The 23,265-nt window shown below is 41.6% G+C and overlaps 1 protein-coding gene across 5 annotated transcripts in view; it reads right to left on the bottom strand.

Moving 5' to 3' along the window:
- sick (sickie) overlaps positions 1-23,265 on the bottom strand; it is a 127,015-nt gene that overhangs the window by 51,922 nt on the left and 51,828 nt on the right. For 4 of the 5 annotated variants that reach the window (XM_018020140.2, XM_018020142.2, XM_018020141.2 and 1 more), the window contains 3 exons: positions 6,979-7,132; positions 5,198-6,755; positions 4,643-5,007 (listed from right to left, as the gene is read on the bottom strand). In XM_018020140.2, coding sequence (XP_017875629.2) covers positions 4,643-5,007; positions 5,198-6,755; positions 6,979-7,132 — 2,077 coding nt within the window. Of the gene's footprint in view, positions 1-4,642; positions 5,008-5,197; positions 6,756-6,978; positions 7,133-19,198; positions 19,308-23,265 lie in introns of those variants that run through there. The other variant, XM_026811398.1, reaches the window with a different exon arrangement.

The following is a 23,265-nucleotide window of genomic DNA, read 5'->3' as shown; positions in this document are numbered from 1 at the left end:
ATGCATTTTGCAACGTGCAATATTTTGAAACACTTGATTTCTAATAAATGTATTATTTAATGGTTCTTTTCACAGTAAAATACGCTCTACGAACAATATGATTTTATTGTAGGTAATAAAATGCATTTCGTACAATTTCATTCCATATTGAACAGAATGGTATTGTTGGAAATATACGATTGTTAATTTTTCAACCATTATTCGCGAATACGTTGCAGATGAATCGGACGGGCATAATATGGCCGAGTTAATTAACAAGATGGATTAAATTGTACGATCAATAACGCGTATTGAAAGAGAATCGTTTCACCAACAAATTCAATGCGAAAGCGTAACGATCCGATGTTACGAAAGAGAATAATAAAATGAAAAAATATTACGCTGGACTCTGTAAAAGATGAGACACATTTTCAGTTAAAAAAAAAAGTAGTTTTGTTTTTATACTTAAAAGTATTCATTTCCTATAAGCAATTTTATAAAGTATACAGCTGAGTATTTTCCATCAATTTTAATGCGAAATACATTTTCGAGCGGAAATAAATATGAAGCGAAGTGCACGAGCATTAAACGTTACCCCAATATTTTAACCGAGTTTTAAGAGCATGAAAGCGTATTTAACTTTTTATAAACATCCCACTTGAGTAGCCAATTACGGCCACACTAAAAATGAACGGTCGGATCACTATAATTTGTGTGTATCCACTAGGCACCCTCGAGAAGGGAACAACCGTTTTAAATCACAATCAAGTAAACGCGTTGATCGTGGAGAGCTGCCGGTTTATGTATGAGTGATTTACGAAACAATTAAAAGGATCGAGTGCCGTGCTATGACAACCCGTCAAAGAGTTATGGCAGTTCCGTGAGAAGTAATTTAGCGCAGCAATCGAGGCCAACCGCGTCAAATATGCGGTTCTCGCTAGGTTTCTCTTTAAATGTGTTGATTGTCATACAATTAAAATTGTACACTTTCTATGTAGAAGTTTTGTAGCTCCACGCAAGTTAAATTGGATCGCGATATTAACATCGTCCATTCAGAAACACATAGAACGTAATAATGAACGTTCGTTCAGATATACAAAACTTCGTTTTCAATTCCAATTATCTCCAAACGAAAACGAACTGACATAACGCCGTTCCAGTAACGAAGAAATGATATCGAGAATTAGGCGAGGTGCAAACACTCAACTGTACATACGGTCTTCTATTTATTATCGTGCCAACTCAAAAGGACAATGCGAGGCGTCGCTGGGAAAAGACAAAGACGCTTGTCTTTCTGCATGCAGTTATGTACGTCTCCTTTGGTTGGTTCGAATTGATTTCTCGCTTTGCCGCTTGTCCGTCCTACAATTGTTTGACGACGTTAAGGTCGAACCTACGTCTATGTATTATGTATTCCTTCTGTTCTTCAGTTCCTTGAGAATCACTTCGAGGATTCAACTTTAATCGCGTTAGCGCATCTCCAATGAAACCTGCGTTATCGTTTATTGTTTGACTATTGTTATTTTCGAGAAACAAAATCTTTAGTCAGTCTCTGGACAATAAGTTTAACAAATCGATGATACTATATTCTTCGTGGCAGAATCCATAGAACCGCGACGCGAACTCTTCCTTCAAATCATTAGTCACGCGCACCCTCGAACATTATTCTTCGCCGGGAAGAAAGAAAAGCACAAAAATGCGGCACCAGGTGAGTGACAGTACTCGATGGATGAATTAAAAAGCATGGAGAGTAAGGAGTCGCGAGGGAGATAACGTTTTTTGGCGTTCGTGAAGGATTCGTAATCGCCGGAATATGCTCGCGGGGCTCGTCTCCTTTGTTGCCGTCCTCGCCCCTTCTTTATGGGGTCCTCTTCACGACGAAGGACACGCACCTACAGGAGGGGTTGAACCGAGAGACGGGGGCGAGTATATTGAATTTCCGAAAAGCGCGTCGGGTTTCAAGCGGATGATACGCGGCTTGCTTATGCCAAAACGAGTTTAGCCAGCCTGGAGAGGGTCCAGAAACACGCCCCCGGCTGTTTCGCGTATTACGGGAAACAGCATTGTCCCACTGCGGTTCAACGCCGATCTCGTTGGATTTACACCAAGAATGTCGCGAAAAATAGTCCGTGTTACGCGATAAGTGGCCATTACTGAATGAATAAATCACCGTAAAAAATTAAGACCGAGTGGAATCTTTCTCTGTGGCCAAACGACGTGTCGTGTGCCACAAAAAGTATCAAATGGTATTTGACAAAATTAAAAATTCCGGTTAAATTGTATAAACAAACTGAATAAGTGAAGCATTCAAATAGTCTATAAATTCGTAGCGTCATATCGAATTTTGTGTTTAAAATACATCGTATCCTTATCGTCGGAAAATGAATCGGACAAGATTACAGACGATACACGTTTTTCGCCTAGATTGTACATGTACACGTCGTATAGTGTATAGCCATACAAGTGTCTGGATCGTGCCGAGGTTTCGAGTATCGGTACAGGAGGAAAATTGCCTCGGGGGCAAGAGGCTATGCGCATGCAACTACCAATTCAAGGCTGACATTGCTTCCTTGACATAATCGAGATAATCCACTTGAAGTCATTTTAGCTCGTTTCCAGCAAGTTTCCTGCATTTTTTTTTTTAATCTAAAGAGGAGACTAGAAATGTCAATGTATTATGCTTCGGCATTAATATTTCCTTCCTTGTAACTGCATTTCAAATTTTAGAGTATTTCAGTGAAATGCATTCAAATCGTTCATTCATCTGAATCATCATTGATCAGAGTTTCCCTGCCGAATCACGCTGGCCCATATTCGAGCGAAAATTGCGGTACACTTTCTTATCTAACGGACTGGTTCGTAATACAGGACATTCGTGAGAAATTATTGTCGCACATCCAATACGATTTATATGGGCGACACGTTTGAAGGAAATCAAATGAGGTTGAATAGTTGAACGAGTTGAATAAAACAGACCACGCTTCAACGAGATTCTATTCAACCGAGACGAATCCCAAATTCAATGTGACCAATTTAATCGAGATGATCAGCAGCGATCTATTTTCTGTCCTTCTTCCATTGTCTAACTCACAATGTAGTTTCTTATATCAACAATTTTTTTTAAATATAAAATCGTTCCTTATCATTATGATAGTCGGAATTAATTGGTAAAAAGAGAATTTTCAGCTATCTTTACACCCTGGCCACCCTCCACCCACCCTGCTCTATGAAAGAATTTCAGTTTTAATTTTCTACTTCAAAGACTACTGTAAAATCATTTTTAATATTCCAACTGGTTAATAAGAAGCTAATAGGATTTCATGGACGAGAAAATTCAGCGAGGAGGTCTAAATAAAAAAGCGAAATATGGATATGGAAGTTAATTAACTGATATCTCGGAGGGTTTATTTAATTCAATCGAAGTAATCCGTGTAACCAAAGATAACCGCGGTAATCTGACGTGAGCTGGAGCTGAGTAATTGGAGGCCCACACGAAATTAGCCCCGCAAAATTCGTCTAATTAAACGCCGTTAGTACGTGCTGGCATGACCACTCGCTGCATGAGCCTTATTCAGATACCGCGGCACGACTTCGCGAAGTGATTCACGCTAGAGTAACTCGACTTTCGTCGCAGGTGCGCCTATCTGTGTTTGAAAATTTTTTAACTCAACTCACGATTGGTTTTATAACGAGACGATTTACATTCGAATAGTAATGTAATTCTTATTTGACTTGAGTTCCACGTAGCTAATTCCCAAAGGATTTTGTTCATTGGTAGAGTATATAATATGAATAAGCAAAATGAAATGAGTTTATGAATAATCTTTTTGGTACCAATTATTCACTGGTTATTATATTATATTTGATAAAAATTGAGATTAATGAAGAATACTGAGCGAATGACAAATTGGAATTCGGGATGGGTCTACGCTGATAAATCTGGCGGCTTGTATTTTGCATTCACGTGGTAGCTGTGACTCATCCTACCGAAACACGTGCACAAAGAGACAGCAAGATGCCCTCTTGAAAATAAATGGACGAAAGCATGCATAATGAAGTGCACTTTGTCTTTAGGGGTCTTTTTAGTGGTTTTGAAATGTTTTCGGAAAAGATTGAATTAATTCTCGACTTCGTTTATTTACGGAATCTCTAAAATCGTTCATGGTTTATATTTCGTTTTATTTTATCTGCTGCATGCACGATCAATTATACTGACAATTTCTACTTGTGTATTCGTAAAGATGTTAAAAATTTGTAATATAGTACCTGAGTTCTTATGGAAATTTAGAAAGGATCTGAATACATTAAATGTATGTAATACCGAATAAACTGGGTGTTAATAATGTAAGCAAAGCCTTGCATAAAGAAGAGGCGTAAATGAAGCACGTGAACGACGGATGAGAAGACGAGATATTGATTCGCGAAGAGTGTATACTTAAGGTTTATAAGCCTCTCAACTCAAGTCGCAGTGAACCTCGCGTAGACGATTTTCACTTTACGGTACATTAAAATCAGTCTTAATATAAAAAATTAGAAATTTGTCGTCACTTCTTGATTCATGTTAGCTAGCTTCGTAAAATCGTTCTTTTTCCGGACCAACTACACTTTTGCCGCGTTACTATACAGCTTAATACATTTTGAAGTAATAATTTTATGAACTTACCTTTCGTGGTCGTGGCCATAAGACGGATTTATTCTGCGCGCGTACAGCGATGCACCGCCCTCGGACATGTAACCATCGCAGAGGTCGGACAGGGTTCGACTTCCGACGGTCATACCACCGCGAAGTACCTCACCATCGCTTAGGTAACCAGAGGTGACGTCGATGTCCGCGTAATCGTGACCGACATGATGATGGGACGAGGAATGAAGAATCGTGTACTGTCGCGCGGTCGTTCTACTCGGCAGGGTTTGAAGAGCCCTCGCGCCCGGCGTGTAACCGCGAAGCAGAGGCTGCATCGGCTTTACCGTCATCTCGGCCTCGTCGTCGCCCATCGAACCGCCACAGGTTGAACTTTCCGAGAGAACCTATGGAAATAATCAAGATTATAATACTCTGATCTTTGAAGCTAATCTTTCAGTAGATTCTAAGTCGATAATACATGTTCTGATTTAACCGCGAACATATAACGCTGACATGAGAGTTTATCAATTACCGTTTAAATGCAAAATATAGAGAGAAATGCTGAAGCATGATAATAACAGTAGGGGTACGAACCTTTTCCATTTGTTCGAATGTTGTGTCAATTTTTCTATTGGGTATAGTTTTGATCTCGCTACCGCTTTCGCTGCTGGGCCTATAAATTACGCTGCTGTCGCTCGAGTTGCTCTGGCCCGTGCTATTCGAATTGCTATGGGAACTCTCAGACATCAAATCCGAGATGCTCGGCATCGGTGACACCATCGCGACCGTGTTCGGATCTAGCTTACGATGCAAAGCGTCTGCCTTCAATTTCGTGGGCGTCGGTGCGCCCGGCATGCCGTTTTCCTTCGGCGGTTTCGAGGTGCCTTTCACCAAGGCCGTGGGCTTCGGAATGCTGGAACCCGGGCTCCCGGAACCGTTCAAACCCGAGCCCTGCAGAGGACTGTTCAGGATCGGCGGTTGCTTGTTCGCTCCAAAGTTCAAGTTGGAAACTTGGGAAGGAACCGAGTGATTCGTTACGGGGTGCGTTGTTGGTCCCTCATGTACGTCCGCCAGTTTCTCGTCCGTCGTTGATTCCGGATTGTTGCGAGGAGAATTAGGTATTTGCCTCTCGTGCGCGCGTTCCGAATCTTGCACCTCGTTCGAAACTCTGGCTTTCGCCGACAAGCTTGCGTCTCGCTGCTTCGATGGACTGTTCGCATTTTCCATCGATTCCGACTGGTTATTCCTTAACACGGTCTCGCTTATCTGTTTATGCTTGTCCATCTTCTGGTCGCACAGATTCGCCTGATTCATCGTCAATGTGTGATCGATCGACAGACTATTTTCATCGGTCATCATCTCCTCGGGCTGCTTAATCATTCCGTTCGCATTGTTCATTAATCCCTTTTGCACCAAAACATCTTTGTTTAATCCGTTCGGTGGAGCTTTCATATTTTGCAAGTGGATCTTCGCGTCCGGTATCTTAGCTGGTAATTCCATCTTCGGTCTCGACGATTGCTTCGACGTATCGTTCTTCAAACTGCCGAAGTTCTTCGTGTCCTGCGGGGTGATTTGCTTGGCGGGGACCAACATCGAAGGATTCAATTTTTGCAATTGGCTGCTCGGTTGTTGTTTCAATAGATCGTGGAAATTGGAAGACTTCTTATCCATGGCCAGCTTAGTGCCCACGCCACCGATTTTACTAGCCTTGACATCTTCCAGAGGTGGATTATAGCTGCCTAGTTTATCGGGCACACCTTTCGTTCTCGCGATTTTGCTCTGAGCTTTGCTCTGCTCCTTCCTCACGGTCTTCGGGCTCGCTTGTTTCGCCGCTTTAGTCGACTGCAACTTTGACTTCAGTGCTCGACTCTTCGGCGACTCTAGTTGCAGCTGCTTGCTCTGATCGCATAGAGATGTCGAACTGTCCGAATGTTCTGACCTGGCGGACGAAAAGCCGGAAGAACTCGATGTACGCTTCGACACACCCGACGATGCTTTCCCGCGGTCTTGGTTTTTCTCTTTGTTGTTGAAGAGCTTGAACTTGTCCAGGACAGAATTTTTATTTTGCTGTGCGGGCGCTCCCGGCGCGGTATATGGGGAAGGTTGAGCAGACCTCACGCTACTGGGTTTGCCTACCGTCGACGTCCGAGGGCTGAAAAAATTGACATCCATTGATTACCTTATCGTCCCATAAAATTAGTATATTATGTTTGACATCAATCTTACAGTTAATCCATACTTAATTCTAAAGTAGTCTGATTCCGACACCTTGACTCGCAAGAATTTGTTCAACACAATTTCGATGCAAACATCAAAGAACGAATTTAGTTTGGATTACCTGTACCGCATCATCTTCAAGGAAAATGGATATTTACCTTGGCGTGGTAGCTGCGGGTTGCCTGTTTGTTGAACTCTGATTTCTCGGCTGAGGGATGAAGGAGAGCCCGGACTGCGCCGACTGTTGCTGACTCGGGCTCGTGCTTCTGGAACTACTCGCGCTACCTATACCGTTACCCTGTTTCAAGCCACCTGAAACAGCAAATAATTGTCTCCTTAATTAACCGACTTCCAGGAGAACAGTAAAATGAAAGTGAAGCAAAAATTGTGCCACGGCTTTCGCGTCAGCTTTAACCGGGGAAGTTCAATAAATAACGACGGAATAAAGAATCGTAATCCGGATAACTGTAGGGAACGCGTCGAGAAGAATACGAAAAGTATCTACGTCCGCAATAATGGAGGAACCATTAACCGACTTTCTATCCGTCCAGCGAAAAGAGTTTCGATATTGCAGAATATAACCGCAGCAAGTCCACTCGAAACGTTTAATTAAACGATCGACGATATAAATCCATCCGGTCTTTTCCTATCCAACGCGTTCACGCTGTCGTTGGCCGCGACTCAATAAAACGACGATCGGTTGGCTCATTAACCAAGCACAGTCGCAATACTGTGGCAGCGGTTCAACTCCTTAGCCGTGTGTCTGGGCAAGTACTATATGCGCTGTTTGCAGACAAAATAAACCCCGCAGACGGTCTATATGCAGATTATAGCGAACGCACGTGACAGCCACCGTTTACCATGCAACAAGATTAATCCGCTACCTCTCGTTCCTCAATCTGTCGCTACCCTCGCGGACATTGTTTCCAACGAGTGATTCACGTTATCGTCGGACAAACTTCCAACGCATCGAATTGAAATGGATAATTCACTAACGCACAGACAATAATGCTTGTAACTATGCTAACGACTGAGACTGTGCTACCTGTATTGCGTTTCATATAGAAGATTTAATATTCTACAAATTCAACTGTTTAGAATCATAACGAAGTTACGAGTCAGACTGTACGGTATACCTAAATTGCCGCAATGAAGATTCCCGATAAATTTTAATCTAGATCATGGAACAGCTGCGTTATCCTATGATCCGCACTGCACTGCCAGCTGCCACAAGTTACGCAATTAGTATGTGTCGCTCTATTGTCGCACGCTCGTAATTAGTAAAAAGATAAAGTGATTCATGAATAAAACCCTGGACAACGTGTTCGCCATCTGATACCACTGTCTTCTTCGCGTATTTCATACGTACAGCTGTATCCTGCGAGACTCGAACAGCGACTACGTCAACTTATTAATTAGTCTATTATAAGCTTTGATAAAAAGCATGATCTGTTCATATTTCATGTTTGCTAGCAATGACACGTGTCTGGATTAGCGCACCGCGGTTCAATTAATCGAACGAAGTTTTTAAGACCTCGTTGCAGAGGGAACGCGTTTAGCACAACAAAGGATCCGCCGCGTGATTCGATCGCGTTCAATTCATAATTCAAACCGTCGTGTACTACACACACTATCCAATTTGCATGAACCTCTGTGAACGCCCGTTCACCGGCCGCGCGCAATAATTCGCCCGCGGTGAATCGTATTAAGAATCAGCACCGTAAATCAATTCCTGCGTCTACTTAAATTAATTTCGACTGCGCAGCGCGCGCCGCTCTCACGTTCGATCGTTGCTCGTTGCTGGTAATCTCGACGACATAGCAGCAACGGGGTGATCGTTCTTCATTGGCACCGGTGCTGACACTGATTCGCCGTAATAACGGAGCCTAATTCCGTCGGTCGACTCGCTCAATTGTCAAACTACGTGACACAAATCGGATACACACGCGAGATGAACGTTCGAGGGAGGCTGAGAACGGAGGAATCTTACGACGACGTGTCCCGCACTTTATTAGTTTAACCCTTTATCGATCGTTCCTGACCAATTGCAACCAATCGTGACCACGCTAATGCACGGTCGTGCTTGTTCAGCGTACACACTTTATCCCCCCACCAGTTTTCGAGGCCATAAACCGAGCGTCGCAACTGGGTATACCGCGACTTAGGTACAAGTTTTATTTTTCGCTCTAACGTGATTTATGCATTAAGTATGTATATATACTATCACGAGGTTTATATCTACGATCTACGTCGTGACAACTTGGAAGAGACTAACCGGAGCTGCTCGCCCTATCAAAACCTCGAGAGTCACAGGGTGTCGTAATAAATTCGATTTCTTTTTTATCAGAGGATTCAGTATAGGCATCGCTGACAAAGAAGGGAAGACGAGGGAGCGGCGAGATCAGGCGGAGAAGTTAAAACGTGACCGAGCATTAGACCTCGCCTGTCACGAAAATGATTCATTGTAAGTTCGAGCACGACCGATCGATCCGTCGAGATATTAACGACATCCGCACGCCCCGAATTCTCGAACGGTGACCAGGGCGCATCAGGAACCACCTGCACCATCTCTTCTACCCTTCTTTTTAACCCTATTGTTCCTACGGCAGGTGTTTCCCATTGTGCGCCTGTAGGAATTATGTTATGCATTTTAGGTACCACCATTTGTAAAGAATTTCGATAAATGCTACGCATTCATTTTAATACGAATGGAATAGAATAATTGGAGAGAAACATAATTTTGAAACAGACTGCTCCTGAATTTTAACATAAAATACTGTGCTGTCTAACTTCGCTGTATTGAATGGCTGAAATATCTGCTGATTAAATGCACGGATTCCTAATTAAACAATGTACGCCGCAATTAGGCCAACTATGAATGCGATTCCGTAGCCAATGTTTGACGAGCACTCGACGATGGTCTTGATTAACGAGTGGATACGGGCACCCTTCATAGAGCAAGTCACCACTTCAGTTACCACCCTTGAATCGATGCGATATCTATGCGATTCTTCAATGAGAAATAATTTTCAAATTTTTCAATGCTCTAACATTTCTGTGTTTGATCCTTAAGCTAACGATGTACTCGGCTACGTATATCTTAAGACGAATTAGGTAGCGGAAACGCGTATTGTTAGCGTAACAACCAGAAGAAGGAAACACTTTATGTAGTAAATTGCAGTGATTCTTTTCAACGTTGACGTTGCTATACGAAATATATAGTGAATCTTGAATGCTATTCCATCCATAATCAGATATAAATTTCATATATTTTTATGTCACGTATTGTTGATTATAATAAAATAAATATTGCAATATAAATCACAGTTCTACATAATATGTTGTTACAGAAGGTTCAAAAATTGTGAAACATAAATTATTGGTGCAGAGCAGAGTACTAGAAAGAGCAGTTCTAATTAACATCGAAAACATTTAGAAGCTAAAGGACGGAGAGTACCCACGGTTCTAAAGGGTTAGTAGCAAAAAACATGCATGTTAGGCAAGACTTGTTGCGCATTCATGGCAGTGGGTTTGTACTTCAGTTGCATTTCTTTGAACACTGTGCTCCGAGCTTGACTTTGTTCTAATTTTACCACTTATACAATCCAACAGTACCCGCTGTTTAAAGTTAATTTAAAAAATAGCTTTCTGCTAAATGTACAGACGTTATCCCACCTCGCAAAAACCCTCGCATTGAATAAATATGCTAAAGCTTTTATTTGAAAGAATGTAGGATTCTAATTCGCACTTTTCTGTAGATGTTATTTTGGATAAATGGAATAAAATTTCGATGTATATACCAGCTTGAACGATTTTTACGCAATGTTAAATTTATGACTCACCATGTTACACGAATACCAATTAACGAAGAATACATAAATCCTATGCACTGATCGGTCCCTCACGATAATTCTTTATTAGTACACAGGAACGCGCCGCATTTTAATATTAAATTTCGAGCATTCGCGTGCCCCGTCTTAACGTAAACTCGCATGTGATTGCATTTCGTACGGGTGCAGTTCCATACTGTCCCACTCGACGCTCTCCTCCCTCCTTTTGTTTCGTTGGTACACTCGTCGGCAAGAGTGCATCAACGGACGAGGGAGCAACGAAGAGCGCGCGGTTGCATTAGTGCGTCTTTAACGGTGCACGAACTCATAAGGGCATTGCATCGGGGCTGCAGTTGTCTGCGTACGTTCATCGGGTGTATGTATATTAAACGCGACGTTCACGTATGCGTGCGTGCGAGCGTACGATTGACAGGCCAAGGCGATTAACTTCAGTGGTAGCTCTCGTGGATACACTGACTCTTCCTCTATCTTCGCCTCTCGCCTCTACTCCTCCTTCTCTAATTTTGATAGTCTCCGCAATCGAAGCTTGTTTATTTTCTTGAAACTGATAAAGTATCATTAAACTCTAACGAGAAGATTAATAAGTCAATTTGAGAGCTTGTCTTTATTCAATTCGATACTCTTTTTCAATGTAATTACAACGCGACCTTGTAGACTTCGAATTGAAAATTTATTGATATTTGATCAATTTTAATTAAATGTAATTGAACATTTTTTAAATATAGATTTACATAGTAAAACTTGCAAACATGTTTCGATTGAGAACCTCTGGGAAACGTGCAGTGCATGCGATATGTGTACGGAACTCCATTGGCACACCGGTGGATTTACCGAGAACGGAAGATCAGCGCGGAAATTAGCGGCAAAACGATTTCTTCATGCTCGTCAAACTAAACTTAACCACGCACTTAACTCCTCGTCAACTTATTACAGGCAACTAGGTAATGACAGTAAAAATCTACGAATTAAATATACCGTATTATATAGATCAACACATATTTTATCATCGGCATCATCACGAACTACTATTATTAAATGATAAGAATGTGGAAAACTTAGCTTTGAAATTACTAGACGAACACATGTCTGTTATTGACTGATTCTATTCCAGTCGAGCAATCGAATTAAATATCTATATATAACATGTATAGTTGGATGACATAGAAGATTGACAATTTGTCGAGCGTATCGGATACAGAAGCTACTCCGTTTTTGAAGAACAAACAACGGGAGAGAATCGACAGCTCTCTGATAGTACACGTGTAGTATAACAAATAGTCGAAAGCTCGGACTAGCAGAGGCAAGGCAGATTTCATCGCTGCGAGGCAAATGTCAATCGAGGGTAAACGCTTTCAGATTGCCACATGAGACTGTCTACTCCTGACTCCCACATATGTTACAGCTTGGTATATCGGTTTCTGTTTTCTTTTCCCACCTTTGGCATATCGAATTACAGTCGAGATAAAGGGCTGTGATGTGTTCGACGACTACGTACGCGATTGGTTAAGTGCGGCTAACAAGAAAATAATGTCAGTACACCCCCGTACATAAGTTATATAAAATTCAACGAATTCAGAAATTCTTTACGTAATAGTATGAAACAGAACGTCGTATATTATACGAGAATTGACTTGCAATAAAAATACAATTATATGTTAAAAATCTACAGTTTTTAATTGTATACAAAAATAAGAGTAATTTGCGAATGGAATATAAGAGATCCAAGACCTTTTCCGAAGTAAGCAGAGTGAAAAAGAGTTAAAATGATCGGTCAAAGAATCGAATTACGCCAGGCTACCCCCTAAGTCTAAGTCGAGGATTAGAAGAGCCCTTAGAATTTTCGTGTCCGATCGCCTCCTGCGAGAACTATACGATTAGCCGGTTCGAAGATGACTAAGCCACCCTTTTCCAGGGAAAACTTTATTATCGGTTACTCGTTAAACGAAAACAGAGGATATTCCGTAGCCTCGCGGCGCTTCTCGTTTTCCGCCTTTGAGCTTTAACGCGATTGGTATGGATGGCAGCGAACAAAGCGAACGAGGGATCTGACGCGACAGTTCGAGTCCTGATTAGTAGATTAGATTGCAATTCGTTCTCGTATCAATCCACTGCTTTCCCATTAATTTGATTCCAATTAGGAGACTATCTTGATGCACGATCAAGTATACGTAGAATTTAAGCGATATGGTGATTGTAAGAAGATAGAGCACATTTGCTTTTAATCTAATTTATATGCAGAATCCATACTTGTATTAAGCAGGACAATGATGTTATCTAAATACATGACATATAATACGTAATCTCTAAGGATCATTAATAATGTATTTCTGTTTATGAATACGCAGACACAAGTTTCCCTCGTTACCGAGAAAAAGGAGACAAAAGGGATGCGTGAACTTGGAACGATAATAGGGTTACAAATCCATGAAAATCAGGCCAGAATTTTTGTTAGTTTCAATTTCGCTGTAGCTGATTTGGCGCACGTGTTTTTTTCTCTCGTTCGGGGAGTTCACGCACGTGCGGCCGTCGATACGAATTAGAGTCCAGGGGTGAGTTCAACAAAGCGGAGCCTCTTCTGACAACGTCCCACGGGATCGGCTTAAGTCCTGATGCCTGTCAGGAGGCGGTTGACTCATAAGTTCACCGTAAATCTTCGTTCCCTCTCAGCGCATTCCACTTTTTCCATTGCTTATCACTCAATTATTTACTCGGAAGTCCTACCAATTACATCTTCAAGTACTCTATGATATCAGAACAAGTAACGTCTCTCACAAGAAGAACATCTGATAAGAATGAAAAGTGCGTTTCGAAGATCCTTCTCAATAGTTAGAGGAGATCCATAAATGTTATATTAAAGAGATTTTAATATTTAATGAAGAGACAAATAATAAATCTCTTACAAATGTCTATTTCAATGTGTCGGTCGATGAATCTCAATGATGCTCTTGTGATCCCTTTTAGAGGTTCTTCCGTAATAGGATCGTATATGGGGCGCATTATATTTTCAATTCCCCCGTGAGCATCGCAACGAAATTGCATCCGAACGACATCGTACGTCGAACCGAGTGTTTTCTATTCACCGCGAAATCCATTTGCAGCAAGTAGATACCATGCCTCGCGATCACGAGGATTAATTCGATGGGGAACTCGCGCGGAGCGAGGGTGTGTGACAAAAATATGTGCGCCGGGAAACGTGTACGGTGTGTGATAAGACATTTAAAACTAGCTCCTGTTCTTATCATCGCGTCCCCGATGTTGTAATCGGTCGTTCAAACTTAACAACCATGCTCTTGTGAAAACTGGCGCATCGTAAATATTTTATATTGCCATTTATTACGTTTCTTTCCTGTAGCTTAGCAATTTATTAGATACGAATGGAACAGATATATCTATTCGTTGCAGTTTATCCTCCTCGCAATAGAGTCTGTAACAACTAGACTCATTTTGTGTCTTAAAATTTACTTTCTACTCTCACTGTGTAATGTTTCTGACAATCTCTGATTTATTTTTTAATATCATCGACATTAAAATCTTTATATTATATCTAATACTATTTATTAAATTATATTCTGAGCGATCAATTTTCCTATCAACGTATTTTCACAGCTGTATTAAGCTTGAATGTTCAATCTGACTGAAGCTTGTGAGCTAACAGGTGACGCGTATTACGATCCGTGTACACACTATTGTAATCCGAGTTGTCAAATGGATTTCATTGTTGAACATGTCCACTCGCGAAGATTACAAGCGAATAAACATTGAATCTCTGATTTACGGGGCATGTGATGATAAAACTTCACTCGATTCGAATGAAAAATCATCACTTATAAACACTTACATTTAAATTTAAAATAAAAATCTCCGGTCCAGGTTTAAATTTTTGAAGAGCATAACCAGATTTTCTTTTATCTTTATAATCCTTCCTCGTATACAAAATTAATTCTAAAAATTAGTGACTTTATCGTGCTCAACCTAGCATGCAATAACGAAATTACATTTTTCTCCTGCCCCTATTTTCTAATTTTACCTCGCAGGACGTGAATCACGTACGAGATTATGTATATTAAAATTCATTTTCGCCGGAGGAGAATCGCGTACAATACCGTCCGAAAATATATAAGCGATCGTTTTATTAATAATTATATGTAAATTGCGTTGCACTTCCAAATATTGTTATATTGATGATTGTATGAGATTATATATTATTTTATTACGGTCGAAATACTCGTGATTTTATTCTGTTCACAAGAGGATCGTATAAGAACCGGGAATTTATACGTGCACATACATAAATGTCCTAAAATGCATATTTCATCGAAATGCAGAAATAGAATAAATATGAAATAAAATGAAAATTCACGACCGAAATGCTTTTCGATTCACGTATGAGATACTAAAATATCAGTTCAATATTCAATAGACAACGTAAGACTTTTGCACAGTACTGTACACGTTTCCTGCATCACGCAGCACTTTTTTGAATTCAAGTGCTGATCGCGAGTTCTAAAAATTCTAGTGGATCGTGCACTTCGAGTTTGCCCGAAGGAGAGAACAGGATATATAAGTACAAGGAGCTGGAATCTGTGTATTCATGGGATTCACGCGGACAGATCCCCAACTCTATTATACGTACGAGGATCATCATCGTTTATCATAGCATCTCATCAGCATCGCTAACCGTTATATCCTTCTCCCCCTTTACACCACTCATTTTAATAATCTCTTATCGCTTACTGTATTTTCTAACTTCATTGTTTAACATCATTTAAATATCATACTACAACACTTAATGTACGTGTTTTTTCAGTGAGTGCCTATATCATAAAAATGAGATGTACTATGAGAGGTTTCTAGGACCAGGTTGAAACTAGTCTAATGTGTCAGTCAATCAGTCACCTAACGTGTCCACATATGTACATGTACAGACACATGTATATGTACAGACACCAAAAGCTGTCTGTACCTAATCTGACCAGAATTTAATATCTTTTGAGAAAAGAACGAGCGGGTCTGAGTTCTCAAATTCTAAATTAATTTTCACCCCTGAAATTCCGCATCTGGTAACGGTGACAGAAGAAGATCCAATATCAAGACGAAAAAACAGCCCCCAATTCTTTCTTTCGACCCACTGATCGCCTTTCAGCCGAGCGACAATGAGAGACAAGGGAAAGGAAGGGAGAGAATGAAACAAGACGGAGTTAACGTCGTTAGCAGCTGTTGGTACCCGCGGTGTATATAAATGGGAGCACTCCGCGCAAGAATCGGCCGCCCTCTCTTCTATATGAATTGACAAGTCGCGTGGTGCTCGGATACATTTGCCCGCCGAATTGCTCACGCGCAACAGCGCCGAAAATGGTTCGTGAATGTGCGGCATTAATCTAAAAGTGACATACATATCTATGTGTACATGCATGATGCTGAGTGGAAAAAGAAAAATTACCTCAAATGTAAAAAATGTGATAATTCTCTTCTTTTAATTGACACGAATTATATAAACTACTTGTAAAACGTTTTATTTAAAACATTCACCTCCGTATTTATTTAAACACTGTTGAATAAAAGAGCCATCGTTTGTAAAAAGGACTCTTGAATTTTTGACTATGTAATTCTATGTAAAAATTCCGCGCATGAATGTATGTATTTTACGCACGGAAAAATGCGGACAGGAAAATGCGCATAGAGGAAGCTCTCGCGCACTCGACATCGATAAGGGATGTATCGAAAAAGCTCTGGACCATCCCCCCAATGCATCGTTGCTTAGGCGCGGATTATGCGGTTAGGGGAGAGTATCCTGGCTACTAACCGTATCGGAAATATCCGTTCCGTGGATTTTCAAGCTGGTCTTCTACGCACCCCCCGATTTCGGTTGCGTACGGGAGGTAGAGGAAACGCGCGACCGAGGGCGGAAATCGAAAAATCCGGATCAAAGCTTAACGGGGCGATCATGCTCTTCACTCATACCATCGAGAATAATATCTCGTTAAGTTGAATAAATATCCCCGTCCCGAGAGCGAATATGGTAGATATAATAATGGAAATTTAATGGTCGAAAATTGAAATTTGATTAAAACAAATAATCTCGTCCGTTATGCAAACATAAAGAAAAGCTTTCTGCTTTTATACAATAATAAATGATGCTTTATAAAATACGAACGAGGAATTCTAAGAATTTTAATCAATCCCACTTGAACCCGGGTAACGACCTACATTTTAGTCATTCTCATTCCTTGTACTTCAATCTGTGTAACAAGAACAAAGTATAAACAATTTATTCAGTATTTGTTTGCTCACGGGAGATGGCAGGAATCTGGAGGGATTGACTTGCAAATGAATCCCGAGTGCAATTCCGTCGATCACATAATTCTTTCGTATAAAGTGGTGAGAAACGTCGATCGTTATCGTTTGTCCCGCACTCGAAAAACTCGGCAATCGATGAATCGAAGAAAAGAAATATTCGGTCTTTGCTGAAGCGAATTGAAAGGAAGCACGCGAAGGAGCGAAGGATCCTATTGAAATCAGGAATGAATGTCCAGGATACGTCGACGGGTTAATAAAAAAAAAGAGAAACGTTCTTCGAGAAACCCTCTTTATCTCAAGTTTTATTCTCACCGCCGCGAAGCTTCAACTTGGAAGAAAGGAAGTTTACCGGTCGGGAAGAGCGGTATGAACAATCGAGAAGGGAGTGAATAAAACGCGAGAACTAGACAGCAGTACGATGGGAACGAATCGGGCCTCTTGAAGCTAAAAAGTACTAAATGCTGATCGGAAAGGGCCAGAGAAAAACAGATCTCGACTAAAATTCTGATTCATTACTTTGTTATAAATTCTTTAATATGGATTTAAAATAATTTTTAATCATCATGAAAACAGTAAATGAAAGCTGAATAATTTCGTTCCGGCACAGAAATTGAAAATTTATATAATAACGACTGTCCTGTGAGCTTGTATTTAAAATCCTGAAGCCCACTCTTTCATTCTCAAACATTTACACACGGAAGCGAGTTGAAAGATTGCTTATAGAAATAGCAAATAAAAATTTCCACTTCACCCGCTAATTAAAGGCTGAATTACCAGGGCGGTAATAAACAAGTTTCGGTTGCCATCGATCGTTCTCCCCAGCACGTAGCGGTTCCCGTCGCGGCGAGTAATTTTCGGCAAATTATTCAAATTCTATCGGTGCATGCTGTTCAATTCGGCATTAATAAAACAACGACGAGAAACGTATCGCGGTGCGCGAGGAAGAAAGAGGAACGGAGAGGGAAAGAAATGTACTTTCATCAACGGACCGGCGTAATCCAGGCAGCGATTTTTTTTTTCCTTTCTCAAGCCTCGCCGTCACTCGGCTGTCTCGTTTTGCAGTGAGGTTCAGCAAATTGCAATCTCTCCCTTTTTTCCTAGATTCCCTTATTTGTCCTCCCTTTACTCGCACTCCCCCGTCCCTCTTGTACTTTCTTCTAGCTACCCTCCTGGAAGCTCCTGCTTTTCAACGATCAACCCCTATCTTCTCTGTCACGTACACGTGTCGGCGACGCGACGTGTCCTTTTCAGGACGTCTTGACGCGTATACGCGACACGCGTGCTTACACGCGTTCACACGCCCGGGCATGTAATGATGGAAACGCGGTGGACGAACGAAATATGTTCCAACCGCTGCGATTCAAGTACAAGCTGCTTTTCTCTTTTAAATACTTGTCAACACTCCGCGGGATACGGCAGATGTTTCAAAATATGGAAATAATTATCGTTAACGTTTGTATCCAAACGAAATAACGGAAAAGCAGTTACAGGATATTTTAGCCTTTGTACAACACTCGATATCACTGACACTTTGTACATTCGTCAAAAATTATAAAGATGACTCTCATCGAAAGTTACGCCGCACAGAAAGCGTGAAACAAAAATTGAAACAGACCGTGCTATAAAGACGGACGAGAGTGGAGAAATAAAAAATTGTGTTCCAGATGAAAAAGATCGAGGGCAGGACATAAAAGAGAACAGAAAAAAGGAACGTGACAATCGCGACCAAGAGAAATAAACCTTGGCGCCAGTTTCCATTCTTTCTCGTTTACTAGCGGAAGCTCCGTACTTTTTTCCCAGGAAAATAAAATCGTCGAGAATGAAACGTGAACACGTTTTCACGTGATGCACTAAAATGCGCACGGTATATGAGAACATTTCGAATAAATATTTGCTGACAGTTCTGCAACTGTTCCTACTAACCAAATAATATATCACTCGAGCCATTTGCGGTAAGGAATTACCTAAACTAGTTACAGTCGCGTCGAGTGCCATGCAAGAATAACGTGAAACGCGAGAAACACTCACCGACCACTGTTTTTCTTTCAGAAGTCACCGGGAGAGGAGTGAAAGACTCACGCGTACAAAAACACATAGGAAGGAGGACCAACGTGCTACACGTCAATAAGACCGAGGATCAAAACAAAGGACGAGAGGGTGGTAAACGCGATGAAAATAACACGGGGTAGACGAGGGTAATCGAAACGGAGGGACCACTCGAGTTTCCTACCTTCCTGATCGGTTCGATGGCAACCGCAGCTGTCCTCGTGATTCCGATCGCGGATAAATCTTACGCAGAACATGTCACCCTCCCGCGCGACCATAGACGTCCGCGGGCGACGAACGACTGCGAGGAATTCGATAATGGAAATGCAGTACGACGGCGTCGTTGGCTTCTGGTATAATCAGTAAAACCGTAGCTCGCGCGCGAGAGCTACACCGGAGGAGCACCGTACCGGCAGCGGCGGCGGCGGGAAAAAAGCAAGAAAGGGGAAAAGAGCGAAAGGCCAGAGGAGCACGGAAGAAGCGGGGAAAGGAGAGCGTCGGAGAAAATACAGCCAAAGAGAGAGAAAAGGAGAGGCGAGGGTTCAAAGAGTTCTGGTCCTCGCCCTGCTAGTATTTTCTCTATGTGTCTACCTTTTCATCCGCTTCGCCGTGGTTCACCCATCCTGCACTGGTTGGGTGTATACGCGTTTCGTATACTGGGTGAACCGCGCAACCCACGATCACTTTAAATTATTCTCTTATTCACGGATTAACCGATTTTCCTTTTTGTACGACGTAATGCGATTCTCAATGTTCTCTATAATACTGTCCTCATTATTCAAGCAACCATGAACACGAACACTGTATGAATACCCGTTCGAATAAAGATGATTATTGGATCTCTTTTCTCATATTATAAGTTTTACCGAGCGACAAAAGCATGTACATACAATAATTGATCGCGTTTCAAGTTCGAGACAGAATGATGCGGATAAAAACGGAAGAATGAAAATAAAACGTTGGCACAATTTTATAAATAGGTCTTATTTTTAGTCTGCAGTGGCGACGCAATTTAAATTCGCTTTCGTGAAACAAAGTTTGTTATCCGATGTGAGAGGACTCTCGCACTTCCTGAAAACGACACGTTTCCCGCAAACTTCGTTAGGGGAAAGACCGACTTTTATTTCCGACATTTCACTCGACGTCATCGTCCAATTCGAGGACGGCGCGACGCGACGATAAGCAAACTCCTATCGCATTGTACCCTACGAGAATTCACTTGTATCTATTGGATGCAGCGCGTAAAAGTCTGCACGTGTTGCTCCGATCGAACACCCGCGCGAATCCTTTGTACTCGACGGGTTGTACACGAGCGCCCGACCTCGATAAACTAGCTTTCACGATATTGCCCGAAAAACCATTGGGAGGTTTAGAGTCGGGGAATAAAAACGAGTACTCCACGCGTCGAAAAATTTTGTTACGAGAGAAGTTCAATTTTTTTGATATTTTTTTCCTAATTCGTCGAAATACGTAAATGCACATCTGACTTACTGTTTCCGAATTCAACCCGAATGAGATGTTATAAGGGAGGTTTTATCTTCGCGACGTTTACTCTTCGATAATTCTGGCACAACTGCGTAACGATGGATGACAGGTTCAGTTAATTCGCAGACCTGACGACAAACTGATTTTCACCACCGACGTTTTGTTCACGCTCGAACCCCTCCGCGACAGTCCCGATTCGCGGCGCATCTTTGTGCGTTCGCAATAAATGCACGCGAGATCGCCTGCATCGCTTCTCGAGGGGTGCGAGAACCGCGGTACGGATTTATGCAAACGTGAGCACGAGGCCGTTCCCAGGTGCAGGGATATGTATGTATATACGCTCTACATGTAAACCGGCTGGATATGAACGTGAGTATTAAGAGAAACGGGTGCGTGAGAGATGCGTGTTGCTATGCGATATGAAATCTATACAGCGCTGATATCGTTCACCGCCACGCCATCATTTTAAGAATTCATTAGTACTTTTCTTATCACTTCCGATGACTGAATCGGTAATAAATAACGAGTTTTTATCCGAAGTAAAATCTCTTTCTGTTATCATTTAAGCTTTTTACACATCCTATTGTATATGTATATCTTCTGTGCATACAATATTTTCATAAATGCATAAAATCTGCTGACTACTCATTAACATTATGTCGAGAGGAATTATGTCTAACATGAAATATTGTTACGATTATGTTTTTTTAGATTTAAAAATATCTCTTATATAGAGAGACGTCCTATAATTTATTGACTATACCGTTCCTTACAATATTTTAGAAGAGTACTGACACTCCTTCATTTCTCCTGCACACTGGCAGGAATATGAATAGGCATCTTTACGAGCGTATACTCGAGAAGAGGGTGCATCATCGATACAGTTTGTCTTTAGAAATTCGTTTCAACTTCGGTCGCACACCTGAGCGTAACGTCGCGTCGCGCGATGCGCGTTCATATTGGTAGGATGGTCTGGAGGGTGGTTGGAAAATGTGAAGGGCCGAGAAAAGCGGGGCTCAAAATTGCCGAGGGTGAAACTCGCGCCACGCGATACAACTGAGAATCGTCCTGCGCGTTTGAAACAAAAAGAACTGCCGAGGCGTGAACCGATTTCCGCTCCAAGCGTCCTCGCTCTGCGCGTAAGTATTATTCGTCTGATTATTATTAACCCGCGGACGTTTGCGGGCTTATATTTTCATAGAAACATGTACACAATGTATACAAAAGATGACAATCGAAAGATAAGTATTGTCCTATTGTCGCGATAATTCGATTTAAAATGTTCAAAAATTATTTTCTGTTAACGTTGAGAATTCCTTTTCATCGGAAATCGCGTCGGTGGAGCGGAGTTTCTGCAGATTGATATTCGACGATAGGGGTTCGTCGGGCGTGCGACTGCCAAGATTCCGCCTCGATCAAAAATGAAAGACTCTGTTTGCATAACAAACGACCCGCAGGAGGCCAGCGTGCCGATTATTGCATAGGGCTGCTGACAAAGGGAGCGGAATCTGCGTCAGCAAGATTTTGCGCATGCAATACTACAGGGGAGAGGTTTGCTCTTATTCAAACACCGGCGAACACAAAATAATCTTGAAAATGTGAAATTGTCCCGAAAACTCAAGGAAGTGACGCAAATAGTGATCCAGCATTCTAAAGCATTCTCACTTCGTTCCTTTTCTGTGTAATTGAAAAAATGAGATGCATCGAGTAAATTTTAAACTCCTTTGAATATTACATTTCTTTTTATTGAACGAAACGTCGTGGCTGGAAACGGAATATGTAGAATATGTTAAGTGGTTCCGGTGGGAAGCGATGATGGAATACATAACAAATTTTTATTATCGCGTGCTGCGTGCTTCGTTCTCACGGTGAATTCAATGAAATAAAGACCTCGCCAAGACACAGGATCGCGCGATCCTGAAGTTATTCAACTTATACCACTTCATTTCTCATCCACCACGTCTGACTATCTCCTCTATAATAGAGACTCCGCTGGTACAATACATTATGGTTTGTTTCGTCTGGCTCGCGTATGCATTGTGTCTCGTCCCGCTCTCTATTCACCGCGCGTACGTGCCCGCCTGGGTTCGACACCCACGATAATACAAACGTGAAATTATGCGATTTACGAGCGATCGCGACGAGATAACAAAATTTGAATACAGCGCGCACGAGGCACCGGCTGGCTAACAATATAATTAACTATTTCACAGCTGACCATTTTATTGACCACGATAATGAAAATCAATTGTTATTTTGAACAGGATATTTAAATGAATTATTCACCTGACGTGATGGTACTAATTAATTAAGACGAATGAATCGTATGGATGAGCTTGAGATGTATCTTATAATGAATATGCTACTGATAACGAATGCACCGTTGTGCTTTTATTCGCATTGCACCGAGGCAGTTAACGGTACGTTTCTTGATGTTAATACGAAATCGCGAGACGATGCGACAGAAAGGAAGAGAATGCAGAAGCCGGTGGTAAACTATTGCCGTCATGCAGGCGATAAAGAAGGTATAACCCGCGTGGCCCGAGAACCAGCGAACAACCTTCGTAATATTTTATGAAAAATCGCGATAAATTGCTATAAAACCGCGTGCGCGAATGCGCGCTGCAACGAAAAAATAGTCGAAGTGAAAGGACACCTTGAACGAGGTAACGTGCGTACGGTGCGAGATTAAATAAACGCGGTAGTAGGAAGAACTGCATAAATTCTCAGCGAGGTAGCCTGATAGTTCTAACATTCCTTATATTC

The sequence above is a fragment of the Ceratina calcarata genome, unplaced genomic scaffold, assembly GCF_001652005.2.
Source record: "Ceratina calcarata isolate Rehan_Ccalc_2016 unplaced genomic scaffold, ASM165200v1 scaffold218, whole genome shotgun sequence".
Taxonomy (NCBI): domain Eukaryota; kingdom Metazoa; phylum Arthropoda; class Insecta; order Hymenoptera; family Apidae; genus Ceratina; species Ceratina calcarata.
This window is presented reverse-complemented; position numbering and strand designations above follow the sequence as displayed.